This window comes from Oreochromis niloticus, linkage group LG3 (genome assembly GCF_001858045.2).
Source record: "Oreochromis niloticus isolate F11D_XX linkage group LG3, O_niloticus_UMD_NMBU, whole genome shotgun sequence".
Taxonomy (NCBI): domain Eukaryota; kingdom Metazoa; phylum Chordata; class Actinopteri; order Cichliformes; family Cichlidae; genus Oreochromis; species Oreochromis niloticus.
This window is the reverse complement of record NC_031967.2, coordinates 70,983,264-71,001,378: the sequence shown is the minus strand read 5'-3', so window position 1 is coordinate 71,001,378 and position 18,115 is coordinate 70,983,264. Positions and strand designations below refer to the sequence as shown.

General features: G+C 43.5%; 1 protein-coding gene across 2 annotated transcripts in view; it reads left to right on the top strand.

Annotated features, from left to right (window-relative positions):
- Nucleotides 1–18,115, top strand: part of LOC100705635 (uncharacterized) — a 172,581-nt gene that overhangs the window by 130,736 nt on the left and 23,730 nt on the right. The window contains exon 2 of one of the 2 annotated variants that reach the window (XM_025904205.1): nucleotides 1,773–2,123. In XM_025904205.1, the coding sequence (XP_025759990.1) occupies nucleotides 1,773–2,123 (351 nt within the window). Of the gene's footprint in view, nucleotides 1–898; nucleotides 961–1,772; nucleotides 2,124–18,115 lie in introns of those variants that run through there. The other variant, XM_019357130.2, reaches the window with a different exon arrangement.

The window sequence follows — 18,115 nt, the reverse complement described above, 5'->3', positions numbered from 1 at the left end:
TAAGAGGAGGAAGAATACAAACACAGAAACAGGTCAGCAGACTGACCATACAGAGGTGAGTAACCACCACTATAAACCACTGTAAGTCCTCTGTATTTAAAGGAGCCAGCTGTGTTCCAGCAGGATCCCTGCCCTGTGGTGTAAGGTGTGGTTAACACATGAGTAGGTTCTATACTGACACAGTGTTTTTATACGGTTGTCCAGGCTTGTCCCTCCTTCCTCCACCTCTCACTCTTACCCCACTCTTCTTACTTCTAACACTTTTCCTGTTATGTTCTTTTCCTCTTTTCACCACATCCAAACGGTCACGGTCTAACTTCCTGATGAGTCACTTAAACACTGAGATTGAAAATATAGAACAATTATTACAAAATAATTACTTATTTTTCTCTTTTAAAACTCTGATTCATTGTCAATATAGTATTTACATTTAGCTCAATCACAATGCATATATATTCTTTGTATGACTCAGTGTTTAGCACCCATGATAGTTCTTCTCCCCCCCTCGTTTTACCATCATTTGTGGCTATTTCAGTGTTGTGTTTAAAAGTCTTTAGATATGAGACTTTTTTAATTTTTATGAACAAATGTAACAACAAAATACATTTATTAGACTAAATATGAAGATTGTCGTTATTCAGTTTTCTTTTTTCCTTTTTTTTCCGTTTTTCTTACTTACCTTTTTTTTTTTTTTTACTTTAATACATAAAAACTGAAGAAACAAACAAAGTTATGTCTTCACATGACTCAAACAGCACCACACATCCTGGCTGCATGTTGTTTCTCCTAATAGTGAAAGTCATTTGCTATAAAAAATATTTTATTTTGAAGGATCAACAGGAAATGATCAGGTTCTCTTAAGAGCACCAAACCTTTAGTGCAGCAGCAGCTGCGTGTTGTTGTTATCAGGACTTTAACTGGAGATGAAGATGTTGCTGCCACTCCTGCTCCTCGTCCTCGGTAAGAGCGCTCTTTGAATGCAAACACAACGACACAGCTGTTTGTGCTTTTAGACAACATAAAGTCTGTAACATGAGTTTACTGGATGTAAACTGACTGTACTTGACTTTATTCCTTATAACTCCCTCTGGGACTTCATGCAGGGCGCTCACAGGGTTACAGCTGAGCTCATATCTGTTTAAGATGAACTATCTGTGTGTTCCAGACGTCTGTTTCTTACTGATAGAACCACAAACCTGCCAGAGTGTAGTAAAGTTTGACAGGATTAACGACTATGGCAAAAACAGAAGAAGTGTCCAATGATACAGATGAAAATTGGTTGTGTTGCCAGTTCTGTGTAACATTGTCAGTGGTAACACTTTTATGTGCTGAAACACTGAGATGTTTATTTACTAATAAACTGTTTTCTGTGTGTGTGTGTGTGTGTGTGTGTCTCTGCCTCATTTGATGTTGTTGCATGGTGAGGTTATTTATTAAAAACTGATGGACTGTGGTGCAGTTGTTAGCGCTGCACAGATCTGCTTGTATCTGTGTTCATTTTTCAACCAAATGTAGATATAAATAAGAGATGGTTTCCTCCTTTCACCTCAGTGTTGTTCAGACATCCATCAGTTTTCTTTCACATCTTTGACGTCCTTTCAGTGTTTGTTGGACAGGAAGAATCCATGTTTGAATACTTTTCATAAAACATGGCTGAGAGTGACGTTACATATTCTGCAACTTTCTGAAACCACTTTATATGAACCCAAGGAAAAAATCCACTGCATACACATGAACATGTTTTTGTTGTGTGTCCTTGTGTCTCCTTCCAGTTTCCCAGCATGCCCTGGCTCCATTGGTGGAGGTGTATGAGGGGGAAACATCTGTCCTGTTGCCTTTCAAGTACTCAGGTTTTATACCTGAGGACAATCCCACAGTGCTGTGGACTCGCAATGATCTCAACCCCAAATCTGTCCACCTACGACGAGAGGAAACGGATGATCTTAAAGGGCAAAACCAGCGTTACAGAGGGCGCACATCAATGAGGCCTGATGCTCTGGACTCTTTAGACTTCAGCCTCACTCTGAGAAACCCCGAAATGACTGATAGCGGCAACTACACCTGCTCCATCAGAAATGAAAGGGAGGAACGGAAACTGACAGACATACAGCTGCATGTCAAAGGTAAGAAACCCAACACCTGTGATCATAAAGGTCAGAGGTCAAACTAAAGAGTAACAGAAAAGATCTTTCTAGTACTGAAAGCTGATAAAATAGTGGTAATGTTTTCTAGATTCAACCACTTTGGAAACATCAAAACATGAACACCAAAGAAGAAGAAAATAGGATCCTATTGGTACAATTTTTGGTGTATCTACTAAATCTGGATGATTTGATACAGAAATTCTTACATGTGCAGGAAAACCAGCAGCTCACAGGCCCAATTGGGACAGACAATAACACAACATGTTCTGTTACTCATGTGTGATTACTAACAGTAGTACTGTGAAGACCTGGCACAGTTTTGGCTCACAGTCTATCCTGATATTTTTCATGCAGAATAGAGATTTTAAAGACTTGATTATTGATATTTATTTTTACTGGCAGCAGAGTCAGAGGTCAGTAACACAGATGCTCAGATCTCAGATCAGTTCTATGATTAAAATCAGTGTGACTGCTGCTTCTTTGGTTACAGAACATCTGGAAAATACTCTCAGCCCTTCATTTGTTCCACATTTTGTTATGTAACAGCCTTATTCTAAAATCAATGAAATCAGTTTTTCACCTCCAAATTCTACCTGCACAGGTAGAATTTGTGGGATATTTTACAGTAGTAGTAATATAGCTGTTGCTGTTTTTTTTTAGTTCAGGGTTCATGTGAGTTCATAAGTTTTTAATTTGCGTTTAATTTAATGAAACCATTATGTGTTTTAATTAAACTGTTTTTAAGGATCGCATATGTCTCAGCGTGCTGTTATTTGGACATAGGTGATTTAATTTAACTAGTTTACGATCATTTCACTTTCTTTTGCTCTCCAAAAGAGACAGAGCATAGTAGTTTTTAAACAGAGTACAGCAAATAACATTCATCCCTTTACAAATAAACTTTTTCTTGTGATACTTCTAAAAACACATATTCTCACCTAGTCATACTACCCCTGAACTCACATGAACGAGCAAAGCCGCCTACTACAGGGGGGCCACGCACGCGTACATGCACTCACATGAATGCGTGGGGTGGTGGGGCAAAAAAAAAAAGAAGCCACAGCTATATTACTACTTACAGTGGAAGAACTAAAAGTTTTCTTGAATTCCCCAATGTATAAAGACCTCCTTGTTAGCACTCCTCCTCGAAGCACTGTGCAAAGTTTGTGATTACATGTTATTCTCATTTTTTATTTTTAATAGATTTGCAGTCATTTAAACAGTACCCTGTCATTGTGAGGTATTGTTCAATTCAATTCAATTTTATTTACACAGCGCCAAATCACAACAACAGTCGCCTCAAGGTGCTTTATATTGTAAGGTAGACCCTACAATAATACATACAGAGAAAACCCAACAATCATATGACCCCCTATGAGCAAGAACTTTGGCGACAGTGGGAAGGAAAAACTCCCTTTAACAGGAAGAAACCTCCAGCAGAACCAGGCTCAGGGAGGGGCGGGGCCATCTGCTGCGACCGGTTGGGGTGAGAGAAGGAAAACAGGATAAAGACATGGTGTGGAAGAGAGACAGAGATTAATAACAGATATGATTCGATGCAGAGAGGTCTATTAGCACATAGTGAGTGAGAAAGGTGACTGGAAAGGAAAAACTCAATGCATCATGGGAATCCCCTGGTATTGTGTGTGTAGAAATGTGAGGTGAAAATTAATCTAATCCATGTTGGAATAACAAAATGTGGAACAAGTAAAGCACTGGGAATACTTTCCAGATGCAATTTTGATATTTTGGTTTACTGTCCTCTCAGACCAAGAACTTAAGGTGGAGGTCGTTGAAGGATCAGAGTCTGTCATCCTGCCCTGCAAAACAACACCTGACCTGCCTGAGGACACCAGAGTGGAGTGGACGAGATTTGATAGAGAACTCATGATGGTCCATGAGTATTCAAACAGAAGTGACCACCTTAGGAACCAGGACGACCGTTACTGTGATCGCACAAAGATGAACAAAGACCTGCTGAGAACTGGAGACCTCAGTCTGACCCTGAAATACCCCACAGAGAGAGACAGTGGAGGATACATCTGCACCATCTACAGGGACAAAGACATCCTGAGACAGAAAGTAGTGCTGCAGGTCAAAGGTCAGACATGTAGATAAAAACCAGGATACAGTGCAGGACATTGAGGTCAGAGTTCAAAGGTCATGTTGTTTTTGTATTTTTCCACAGAACCGTTTCCATCCTGGGCCAAAGCTCTCCTGCTTCTCCTGGTTCTTCTTGTGGTTTCTGGAGGTCTTTTATTTTATTTCCGGCACTATTTCATGTCAGGTGAGTGTCTCCTACTACACATAATGCCGATGGTTAGCAGGTGTCCTCTGGTGGCTCCTTGACTGTGGCTCACACAAACTTGTTCCAGAAGCTGAAAGAGTTGAGAGTTACAAACAGCTGATACAGAGAGCTATATACAGATCCAGGGTCAATGTGATGAATTTAGAACCAGTAGATTAAAGCTCATCCAGGCCTTTATGTCTTTAAAACACGCCTGTAACTGATTTAACAGATATTAATCATAAAAATCAAATGTGTATGCAGTAGTGGTTTTTGATACAGGCGACATGGGCAGGCCCCGAGGGGGCAGCATTTTTTATTCTTTTTTGCTGGCACCCATGCTACATTGCATAGGCACCGATCTGTTTTCTATCGCCGATTTGCGGGGGCGCGCTCCATTTGCGAGGTGCGCCTGCTGCTTGCCCCACAGGGAGGAGAGGGGTTGGCGGCGAGGAACTCTCTGGCTGACTGGAGTGCCTTCAAATAACCGGCTTGCGAAATGGAAAGGAAGAAACAAACGCAAAAGCACCAGACATCTGGACATAAACTTTGAAATTTGCATTGATGTGTTCCGTGTATTCTATCACATCCATGTATGCGGGCAGTGAGCCAAAGTCCCTCGGTGCCCCTGCTGGCTGCTGCTGCTGTGCTGAAGTCTTACACACAAGGGGAGGGGAGCTGGGTGCTTCCAAATAGAGCACATTTCATTAATAATATTGTCAATCCAAGCCCATTATGTCACAATTAATTTTCCTGGGTTGTGCGAAATCGCAGAAAAAACCCTATACAAACTGAGTCTGCGCAATAACATGTAGGGCTGTTAGTTTATGTTGTGATTCTCAGGTTGGGGGATGGGTCTTGATACTGGAGGGCAAAATAAATACGGCTATGGACAAGAAAAGTTCAAAGCCATCAGGTGAGGAGGAGAAACGAGCAAAAGATGCAGGTAAGCAGATGTGTCATTGGATCATGGCAGGTCATCCTGAAACAATCAGAATCAGAATACTTTATTAATCCCTAAGGAAATTATGTGGGTTACAGTTGCTCCAAGAAGTTGGTAAAAATAGTAACAGTAACAGACTAAACTCCAAACAATACATTATGTTACAGATTTCACACATTTAAGAAATAGCACTAATGTATACAGATCACTCAATTCTAAATATCAAGGACTAACAAAGGTGATTATAAATAATCACCCAGGGCGCCAAACAGGCTGGGACTGCCACTGTGTGCATCATCTGCATGGCAATCATACAAATCTATGAATAATTTTCTATGTGAAGAAAACTCCTCATTTACATGAACAAACTGGAATCTATCAGATATGATTCAAACCATTGCAGTGAATTTCCTTTAATAACTATGGTGTGTTCTAGTGTTTGTAGTAAGATGTTGTGTCTACACTGAGGTCTAACAGGACAAGCACAGGAATAAGTCCTCTGTAACAGGTCATAAGGAGAACATTAGTAACCTTCACTACAGCTCATGTTGTGCTTTGTTGTCCTCTCAGTTTACCAGGTGGGGGTGGATTCAGGGGTGGAGTCTGTCCAGCTGATCTGCAAAACCACAGTTTGTCTGTCTAAAGATGCTAAAGTGGAGTGGAAGGACATGAACAACAGGAAGGTCCACGTGTATGAGAACGGCTCTGACCAGCCTGAAGAACAGGACGATAAATACAAGAACCGAACAAAGATGAAGAGAAACTTACTGGAACCTGGAGACCTCAGTCTGACCCTGAAATACCCCACAGATGGAGACAACTCCACCTACACCTGCACCGTCTACAGAGGGGAGGAAAACATCCTGATGGAGAAACAAGTGGAGCTGAAAGTCAAAGGTCAGTGCTGTAGATACAGGTCAAAGGTCAGAGGTCAGACTCATGATGGTGGTTCAGTCTCAGTGGGCTCCATCCAATATATATCTGAGTCCCAATAACTAGAAGATGATTTCTAGCAGAGCTGTGAAAATCTCCACATCCTTTCTCCATGTTATCATCCAAAGCTGTGTGAAGTTTCAGAGCTCTGCAGCTAACAGAGACTTTCAGTTTGCTGCTCTCTTCCTCTGACAGCTCCATTCTTAGGGAGCGTTAGTTCTCTGTTTCACTTTATTCCACTTATTCAGTCTGATGTTCTCTGATCTGTTTCTCTTGTTTAGTGTCTTAAATGCTGCCAGTGCCTCTCTTTGCTTTAACCAACCTTTCTCTTTATTTCTGAGCTTTTTAAGGACTTTAACTGATGCATCAACCTTTGAAAATGGAAAGAAATCAGTCAGATTCATGGCTGCATCAAAGTGTCACATGTAGTTCTCCCACATCAGCTGGATTATATCTATAGCAGCAAACAGCAGCTGATCCACAAATCTTTGTCTGTGTTAATAAAGTTGGATCAGTTCAAATAGTTTGTTGCTCTGCACTTGAAAGCAGCAGTTTTTCTAATGCACCACCTTCATGTTTCCTTCATATTTGAATCCCCCTGTAGATACTGACAGGTAACCATGTCACACAGAGCTCAAGCCTTTGAATCCAGCTGTGATTGTTGATTTTCTATTGAATGGACTTTTTCAAATCCAGCTGTAGGCCTGTGTTTGTGAGCTCATTAACAGCTGTTTATTTAGAGATACGTGGTCCTCACAGGACAGCCACTACAAACATATGATTTTATAGAATATGATGCATTACTGCAGATTCAACACAATAGAAAGGATTTGAAATGAGCTCAGCCTTAAACATGTGCAGCAGTAATATTGATCCATAGACACTGATGGGAACATTTTTCTACACAATAAGTACTTTGACTTTTCAGACTTTATGTCCAATTTGCCAGTACTGCAGTTTTGTGTGTAGTGAGGTGTTTTCATGGTGTTTTCTTGGTGCTTTTACTAAAGGAAGGCTTCTATCAAATTCTTCCAAATGTTGTCAAACTGAGCTGTGTGATGAAGTGAGTGTGACAGAAACACTCAGACTGTGTTTCTCTGCTTCATCAAGTCAAATCTGGTCCTCAGAGACTGAATAAAGTCCTGTCCCACTAACAGCAGCTCCAACAGTCTGGTCACTGCTTTCTTCCTGTCAGTCTTCATCTTTCTGCTGCGTCTCCTCTTCACACTGACCACTTTCTATCTAACAGTGAGCTCCCAGTGAAGCAGCAGCATTCATCCTGTTAGAGTCAACACAAATGTCTCCATCCAAGCTCATGTTGTGCTTTGTTGTCCTCTCAGTCCCCCAGGTGGAGGTGGATTCAGGGGTGGAGTCTGTCCAGCTGCCCCTCAACACCACACTTCACCTGCCTGAAGACGCTAAAGTGGAGTGGAAGGACTACAGGAAGGTCCACGTGTATGAGAACGGCTCTGACCAGCCTGAAGAACAGCACCAGAGTTACAGAGACCGAACGAAGATGAATGAAGACCTGCTGAAAACTGGAGACCTCAGTCTGACCCTGAAATACCCCACAGATGGAGACAACTCCACCTACACCTGCACCGTCTACAGCAGGGAGGGAAACATCCTGCTGAAGAAACAAGTGGAGTTGAAAGTCAGAGGTCAGTGCTGTAGATACAGGTCAAAGGTCAGAGGTCAGACTCATGATGGTGGTTCAGTCTCAGTGGGCTCCATCCAATAATGTTACAGTGTTAGCATGTCTGATGTTTGTGGCTGTTTTGGTTTTTATTTGATTTCCACCCAAATGTAAAAGCTTCAGCAGATGAACTGTAGGAGCAAAGTTCATGTGTGAGACTTCATCTGAAAGGTAACATCTTCTAGTTTCTGAACATGTGTTTGTTTAGCATGTGGCTAAAACACAGGCTAAGCTAAGTCAGTTCAAATCTCAGTAAAAACCTTCTTTGCTCCTCATCTATAATCAGTCATATCTGAGTCACAATAACTAGAAGATGATTTCTAGCAGAACTGTGAAAATCTCCACATCCTTTCTCCATGTTATCATCCAAAGCTGTGTGAAGTTTCAGAGCTCTGCAGCTAACAGAGACTTTCAGTTTGCTGCTCTCTTCCTCTGACAGCTCCATTCTTAGGGAGCGTTAGTTCTCTGTTTCACTTTCTTCCACTTATTCAGTCTGATGTTCTCTGATCTGTTTCTCTTGTTTAGTGTCTTAAATGCTGCCAGTGCCTCTCTTTGCTTTAACCAACCTTTCTCTTTATTTCTGAGCTTTTTAAGGACTTTAACTGATGCATCAACCTTTGAAAATGGAAAGAAATCAGTCAGATTCACGGCTGCATCAAAGTGTCACATGTAGTTCTCCCACATCAGCTGGATTATATCTATAGCAGCAAACAGCAGCTGATCCACAAATCTTTGTCTGTGTTAATAAAGATGGATCAGCTCAAATAGTTTGTTGCTCTGCACTTGAAAGCAGCAGTTTTTCTAACGCAGTGTAGTGTACTTCTCCCAGTGAAGCAGCAGCATTCAGCCTGTTAGAGTCAACACAAATGTCTCCATCCAAGCTCATGTTGTGCTTTGTTGTCCTCTCAGTCCCCCAGGTGGAGGTGGATTCAGGGGTGGAGTCTGTCCAACTGCCCCTCAAAACCACACTTCACCTGCCTGAAGACGCTAAAGTGGAGTGGAGGGATAACAATACAAAGGTCCACGTGTATGAGAACGGGTCTGACCAGCCTGAAGAACAGAACCAGGTTTATAGAGACCGAACGAAGATGAATGAAGACCTGCTGAAAACTGGAGACCTCAGTCTGACCCTGAAATACCCCACAGATGGAGACAACTGGACCTACACCTGCACCGTCTACAGCAGGGAGGGAAACATCCTGCTGAAGAAACAAGTGGAGCTGAAAGTCAGAGGTCAGTGCTGTAGATACAGATCAAAGGTCAGAGGTCATGCAGGAGTTTATTCTCTAAAAGCTTTTAGTTTGAATCTATTTTCAGTTCATTCAAATAAAATAAATTCTCTGATGTTTTGATCTAAAAGCAAAAACTGTCAGGCGGAGCAACTGTGTGTTTAAATGAACAGACTAAGAAGACCATTAAAAATGGAGTTGAAATGAGCCTAACTTTAAAATAAAAGCCTCTGGCATGATTTGAGTTTAGATCAAATCAATAGTTTTGTTAGTTTAGTCTAAATCAATGTAAACGTATAGATATCAATAGTTTTAAAGCTGCTGAGACCATTGAAACAGTTTGATTCAGTCATTTAGATGTTGTCACATGTCAACCAACCAACACCTGGGTGGAGTCCCAGCTGAAGCTGAGAGATACTCAGAGATCAGAGAAAGAAGCAGCTGTATGTAAGTGTTCTACAGGACGGCTCACACAAACCTGATATTACTGATGTCTCCTAGATAGATCTCATGGACCAAAGGCTCTCTGTGTCATCTTGGCTCCAGCTGAACTCAACTGAGAGTGAATTTGGGCTTTTAGGGAGGGGTGAAAGGATTCAAGGATTCAAAGTGTTTATTGTCATGTGTCACAAGAGAAAAGGGCATTTCTCTGTGAAATGAAATTCTTTCTCTGCTGTCCACCTACAGATGCCGGTTAACATATACAATAGGAATGAACATATAAATACAAATAGTACAAATAAATAAATAAAGACAGAAAGAGGAGACAAAATATGGATGTGTGCAAAGAGCTATAGCTTAATATGCAGGATGTCCTGATGTGCAAAAATGATTATTACTGTTAAAATAGGTCAGCTGTTCAAGAGTCTGATAGCAGTGGGGAAGAAGGAGTTTTTGAGTCTGGATGTTCTGGATTTCACACTTCTAAACCTTTGTCTCGAGGGCAGAAGTGTGAACAGTGCGTGTTGGGGGTGTGTGGGGTCTTTGAGGATGGAGGCAGCTCTCCTCTGGACTCTGCGATGGTAGATGCTCTGCAGAGAGGGCAGTGGAGTCCTGGTGATCTTCTCCGCAGTTGTTATCACTCTCTGCAGGCGTTTGTGGTCCATAGCAGTAGTGCTGCCGTACCATGCAGTGATGCAGCTGGTCAGTGTGCTCTCCACAATGCAGCTTGAGAACCTGCTGAGGATCTTGTACGACATACCAAATTTCCTCAGCCTCCTCAGGAAATACAGCCTCTGCTGAGCCTTCTTGACCAGCTGTGTGGTGTTCAGTGTGCAGGTGAGGTGCTCAGAGATGTAGACGCCCAGGTACCTAAAGCTGCTCACCCTCTGCACTCCAAGGCCTTGGATAAACAGTGGCTGGTGAGGCCTCCTCTTCTTCCTCATGCCCAATATCATCTCCTTTGTCTTGTCAGTGTTGAGTTTGAGGTTGTCGTCCTCACACCATGACACCAGACTGGCCACCTCTCTCCTATAAACCACTTTATCCCCTCCAGTGATGCGAACTTCAAAATGATGTTATCTTTGTTGGAGGTGACACAGTCGTGATTGTACAGGGTGTAGAGGATGGGGCTGAGGACGCAACCTTGTGGAACACCAGTGTTTGTAATAATGCTGGCTGAAGTTCTGTTGCTGATCCTGACAGACTGGAGTCTGCCAGTCAAAAAGTCCTATAGCCAGTCACAGAGGGTGGGGTGTAGGCCGAGTGTTCCCAGCTTGTGATTGAGTTTGTGTGGGATGACTGTATTGAAGGTGGAGCTGTAATCAACAAAAAGTACCCTGATGTATGAGTCTGTGTTTTCTAGGTGGGTGAGTAAATAGTGAAGGACAGCAGTGATGGTGTCTGATGTGAACCTATTGAGCTGGTTGGCATACTGCAGGGGACCCAGAGTGTCTGTGATGTTGCTCTGGATGTAGGCCAGCACCACTCTCTCAAAACACTTTGCAATGATTGGAGTGAGTGCAACTGGTCTATAGTCGTTCAGGCAGGTGGCTGGGCTTTTCTTGGGGAGAGGGATGATGGTCGTGGTCTTGAAGCATGTGGGGACAATTTTCTGGCTGAGGGAGAGGTTGAAGATGGAGGTAAGAACCTCCGCCAGCTCATTGGCACATGCTTTAAGGGCCCGTTCCGGGATGTTGTCTGGTCATACTGCCTTACAGGGGTTGTTCCTCCTTGGGGCTGGAGGGTCTCGAGGTCTCTAAGCGGGTGTAGAATGCATTGCGATGATCCATTAGACTGCCTGCAGAGCTGATATTGCTGGTGCTGGCCCTATACTCTGTGATGTGCTCCAGGCCTTGCCACATCCGCCTGGGGTCAGCAGAAGAATAGAAGCTATCCAGCTTCTCTCCGTACTGCCTCATGGCTGCAGTGATGACTTTCCTCAGTCCTTACTTCGCAGCTTTGTACTCTGTCTCATTGCCTGATCTAAATACGAGAGACCAAGTACGCAGCATGTGCCATACCTGACTGTTGATCCAGGTTGGTTCTGGTTGTGGAACTTTCTGACTTGTGTGGTGGGCACAATATTGTCAACACAGGTGCTGATGTACCCAGTCACATGTTCAGCATAGTCCTGTATGTTGACAGAGCAGTTCTCCATGGTGGATGCAGTTTGAATCAAATCCCAGTCTGTTTGTGCAAAGCAGTCCTGTAGGATGCTCTCAGTCTCTGGTGTCCAGAGTTTCACAGGTTTAGTGACAGGGTTCGATTGTTTCAGTTTTTGCCTGAAAGTCGGGTACTTGAACAGAGAGATGTGGTCAGACTGTCCGAATTGGGGGCATGGTGCAGCCCTGAAAGCTGTAGACATGATCCAGGGTGTTCTTGTCACGGGTAGGAATGGCCACGTGTTGGTGGTATTTTGGGAGTACAGTCTGTAAGTTGCATTTGTTAAAGTCACCAGCATCGATAAAAACAGCATCTAAATGAGTAGTCTCTCATGCGCTGATGATGCCATAGTTTGCCAAGCGCTGCCGTGGAGTCAGCTCATGGCAGGATGTAAACAATGGCCAAAAACACAGCTGACAACTGTGAGAACAGATAGTAGGGGCAGCATTTCAGCATTAAAAACTCCACATCTGGCGAACAGTACTTGTGGACAGTCTGTACGTCTCCACACCACGAGTTATTAATCAACGCACACACACGTCACACAATAGCCTCACCCGAAGCTGCAGTCCGGTCCGCTCGGTATACGGAGTGGGTCTGCAGCTGGATGGCGCATTCTGGGACTTTGTCTGAGAGCCAGGTCTCGGTGAAAATAAGAGCGTAGCATTTTCTAATTTCCCGTTGTGTTGGGATCCTGGCTCGTATCTCATGGAGTTTGTTTTCCACAGATCTCACATTGGCTAACAAGAGGCTGGGTAGCGGTGGTCGTCTGATCCGAGCTTTTAGCCTAGCATGGAGCCCCCCCCTCCTGCCTCGCTTATGTCATTGTCTCCGAAGCACTTTCCTGGGGTTGGCAGACAGTTGGTGTCGTAAACCACCGCCTCTGTTCAAAGATGGTCGCTCACAGTGGACGTAAATAGTTTCTTTCACTCCTCTTTCAAACCATCTGTCCTCTTTGTCCAAAATGTGGACGTTGGCATCCTCGAAAGAGTGACCTTTGTCCAACTGTCTGCCATTTTTAATCCAGTTTTGAGATCCCTTCCCAGACGCCTTAACGCCCACTAAGATCCTGGGCCATATGACCTCAGGAAATCACATGATAGGGTGGGGCCAGGTTCCACAATGAGCTCACCCGAAACTCTGGCTGATTAGGCCCCACATCCGCTTTCACATCTTGGCTCATGTGATTAGGTAGAGGATCATCAGGGGGTCCTTTGTCCCCCTTTGGGGGGGAAACTCCCACTAGGTTTAAATCTGGGACTCTCCACCACTGACCCTTAGAACTGAAGAAGCTTCTCGGATGAGAGGTGAAACGTCTTCAAGCAACTCAAGAAGTCCAGACACTTTTCTTTACAAGTTCCTTAGTCTACCATGACTGAGAACCTTCACAGACAATCAATAACAAACAACAAGTCGGCATCTGAGAGCGGAGCAAACAAACACGTCTGCCTTGAGGGGCAAAATGTTGAAAGCAGTGCAGTAAAGGAAAGGGCTGTGATTGGTTCATAACACGTCAATGAGAAGAAAGGAAAGCTTCAGAGCAACATGAATGAAACAAAGTGTTTTGATGACGACTGAAAGCCAAAACTGTGACTGAAATCAGAATCCAGTTCATCTCCAGCCCTGTCAGCAGTTCCAGCTGTAGTGCTGTTACAATAATAGTCATCACTTCTAGTTTCACAGCAGGAAACTGGGAACATTCAGCGTCTCAAAGATTGACCTGTTAGCACCTGCAGACATTGTTGAGCTGGGTCTGCTGATCTTGTGGAGGTCTTCATTTCTCCACTATTTGGAGAAGCTTCAGCAGGATCCACAGTCAGAGTCAAAGTGGAGTTCTAGCATGGACGTAACGCTTCAAGAAGCTTCAGACAGACAGTGTTCTCCAAAAGTTCTGCTCTAAAAGGAAACTTTGAGCTGGCTCTGTAATTGTTGTAGTCAGAAGGATGGAGGCTGGATCTTTGATGAGTGCTTGCACACAGGCTGTCTTTAAGTATTCTGGGACACAGCCAGAGGACAGACAAGTGTTCATTATTGGAAGCAGCCGAGGGGCAGGGACATCCCAAACTTCACTCAGGAACTTTGGAGGAATCATATCTACACAGCTTGATGAGCGTTTCAGTTGTGCCACAGTCCTTCAAAGCTCCTCCACAGAGACTGGCAGAAAAGAAGATCAGATATTGTGGCTGGGGTCGGGGACATCAAGAAAAGAATCAGGAGCTGCTGGTTTGGATTTCCTCTCATTCATTTGATCCTTCAGAAAGTTTAGAAAGTGAAGACGTTCCTCACTCGATGCCGTAATCTGATGAAAACTTGCAGGATTTCAAAGACGCTCCACTGAGCTCCAAAGAGCTCTGGGCTGTGCTTATTAGAATGAATTAAAGGAGAGAAATAAATTTATTTTAGCAAGCAGCATGTTGATGTTCAAAACTTCAAATCAAGCTGACGGGAAGTTGTAAAATCCTTCAGAATAAAAGCCTGACTATTCAGAGCTCCAACATGAAGAAGAGCAAAGTGAACCAAGGTGGATGGAGGCAGCAGAGAAACTGTAGGGTGGAGCTGAATGCTTCATCACTGGGATGATGCAGCAGATTTTCTCCACCTTGCACAAACTGTCCTGTTAGTTATTATGACTGGAATATCCAAAATGTCTCCAGAGGCTCCGAGTCCAGCTGAACATGTATTAGTGTTTAGAGTGGAACTGAGATGATAGGGACTAGGACCTGGGGGACGTCAGTCAGTGACGGAGCGGTCAGCAGGTGTGGGCAGGTGTGGACAGGTACTTGATGGAGTGTTTCCTGCACGCTGGACTCCATATGATATGTTAGCAGAGAGTATCTGGCTCCTGATTGGTTGAAGTGGAGCCCATCTGCTGCAGAAAGATGCCTCCTGTCCCAGAAAACATTGAAGTTGTCTCTAAAGCCCAGGCTGTGGGAGTCACACACAGAGGAGAGCCAGGTGTGGAGGCCGAGCAGCCGCCCAAACGCCCCACGGCTACAGGTGGGAGTGGGGCCGCAGATACAAACACTACGGTGGGCTTGTTTCACAGCCTCACAAAGACACACAAAGTCCAGTTTGAGGAAGTGGGAGCGCTGTTTGGAATCCGGTTTGTGCCCATGTGGGTAAGGATGGTGTCGGCCTCCGGACGGGATCGTATTCTGCCAGGAAACTTGTCTAAAATGTCCCAGAGCGTCGGGCCGGGAAAAGACAGAGCGTACGCCTCCTTTATTGTGAAATTCCTCACCATGGTAACTGAACACATCAGCTGGTCTGCAGCAGGTTACGTTCAGAGTTTGAGGCTCAAATTGGCTCAAAGTGTCCCATTTTCACTGATTGTTTCCCGACGACATGCTTCAAGTGTGATATGGATCCTCTGCTGAAGGAATCTGCTTTCTATCCACAACCTGTTGATCCGTATCTGACTAACAGCAGCGCAGGAAGCCCTGCAGTTATAGAGAAACTGTCTGAGTCGCATTGTTGCTGCAATTTACCTGCAACTGCTGATGAAGAAAAAGTCTCAATGTGTTTGTGTTTGGTCCTAATCTGCTGCCAAGTCTGTTTGACACTGCTGGATTTCCAGCTGATAGATGACAGATTAGAAACTGATCAGTCTATTGATCACACAATATTCCATCAATAGAATTGATTTGACTTTGATTTGTGTAACAAAGTGATTTCCACGTCTCCTTCATGATGTGACAGTGTCAGAGCTGAATGCACTTGTAGAGTATCATGTTTTTATGGCTCACATTTAAAGTGTTCCAGCTCTAATGTACAGCTGTCATATTAGAAATAGAAGCAGCTCTGATTTTAGTGCTCAAATAAATCTATGAAGTGATGAATTCACACATGAACAGTTTTCTGCAGCGTTCCTCTCGGCCTTATTTGCAGCTCCACTCTTGTTTTTGCTCTAATAATTATTTCTCTCCATGAGCTGTTTCTCTGCCTGAAGGAGGCGCCACTCCATCGCTTCATTTAGTGCAGAACAAGAGTCACATGATGCTGCTCTGTCAACACCAATCACACTTTGTACAGCTCATGTTGTGTTTGTTGTCCTCTCAGACTGTCAGGTGGAGGTGAAGGAGGGGGTGGAGTCTGTCCAGCTGCCCTTCAAAACCACACAAAACCTACCTGAAGATGTTGAAGTGGTGTGGGTACGCTATGAACCTGAATACAGGAAGGTCCACGTGTATAAAAACGGCTCTGACCAGCCTGGAGAACAGGAAGCGGTTTACAGAGACCGAACGAAGATGAATGAAGACCTGCTGAAAACTGGAGATCTCAGTCTGACCCTGAAACACCCCACAGAGAGAGACAGTGGGAAATATGAATGTGAAGTGAGGAGGAACGGACGATTTAGATATAAAACTGTGCAGCTTAAAATCAAAGGTTTGTTTGTCTATGTGTGTGTGTGTGTGTGTATGTATGTGTGTATGTGTGTGTGTCTGACTGCCTTGTGTCTCCTCTGCAGGGAGAGTTCAGGTCCAGGATCAAACAGGGGACATCAGGAACAGAAGCAGCTCCATTGATCCGACTCCTCTGATGGCTGATCAATCAGTTTGATCTGTGTGTTCTTTGATTATTGATCAGTGATGTCAGAGTGGAGTCAGTGTGATGTTGTTGTTGTGTGTTTGAGACTTTTAGTGTCCATGAAGGTCTCTGCTGCCGTAGATCCTCTGAACTGTGACAGAGGTCTCACTCTGGAGGAAACTCTCAGCACTTTCCAGCAGCTCCTCCATCATGGAGGACGTTCCCTCACTGTAACAGGTGGAGGAGAGAGGAGAGGAAGCACAGGTGGATCCTCCGAGGAAGAAGAGCGTTCCTACAAACCACATGATCACATGACCAGAGGACAAGAATGTGTAGAAACACATTAAAGTCAGCCTGTAAACTCATCATGAGTTTTTCTGCTGTTAATGGAGCTGTGTTGTGTTTTCTTTAGAACAAAGCTGAGCACAGTAAGGATCAGATTTGAAAAATTATCACAGGACTGAGACGAACAAATGAGAACAGATGTAGTTATTTTGGACTTCCTGGTGCTGACTCTGACTGAGGTGATGTTTCACAGAGCCGAGTGGGCACTAACAGTTTCTGTGTCCTTGATGGATCTTTCTCATCTTTTCAACATCTCTGCTGGACATAATCAGGAGTCTGAGTCGACACATCTTCGCTGCAGGTGTGAAGAAGGAAACCTCACAGACAAAATGATGTAAATGTAAAAAAAAAAGGTTTTGACAAAGCTTAAAAACTTATGTTTGCATTAAAAGTGGGAACTATCACTAGAGATGATGCTGATCAAGCAGTTCCTGGATGCTGTTCAGTGCCCACCCTAAGGCCCAGTTTTTCAGCTAAAGATTTAATTTGTTGTTTTAAAAAAAAAATCTATTCTTGATAATCCCATATTGTATAACTAACTTGTTGAATGGAATAAAGTCTGTTCCTTCAAATATATGTTCCAAGTATTCCTTTACAACTGCAATCTGAGAAGTTTTTCCAGATGTGTGTATGTTTGCGTGCAATTACTGAAGACAGTCATTTTTAGAAACTCCCACCATGCTGTCAGAGATTTATTATTGCACAGTGCCTGCTCTATATCCAGCCAGGGCTCATCATAGAAGATATGTTTTAACCATCTGGAGATACTTCTAGACTTTTAATTCATTTGAAAGCCTGATGCTTAGCCTCGTCCACCCCAGCTGTAAAACTCAGAAACCAGTCTTACTTGTTATCATCTATCGTCCACCTGGGCCTTACACAGAGTTTCTCTCTGATTTCTCAGACTTTTTATCTGATATAGTTCTCAGCTCAGATAAAATAATTATTGTGGGTGATTTTAACATCCATGTAGATGCTAAAAATGACAGCCTCAACATGGCATTTAATCTGTTATTAGACTCAATTGGCTTCTCTCAAAATGTAAAAGAACCCACCCACGACTTTAATCACACTCTAGATCTTGTTTTAACATATGGCATAGAAACTGAACATTTAACAGTGTTTCCTGAAAACCCTCTGCTGTCTGATCATTTCCTGATAACATTTACATTTACAATAATTGATTACACAGCAGTGGAGAGCAGACTTTATCACAGTAGATGTCTTTCTGAAAGCGCCGTAACTAAGTTTAAGAATATAATCCACCAACTGTTATCATCTTCATTGCCCTGTACCAACATAGAGCAGAGCAGCTATCTGAACACTACTCCAACAGAGGTCGATTATCTTGTTAATAATTTTACCTCCTCACTACGTACGACTCTGGATACTGTAGCTCCTGTGAAA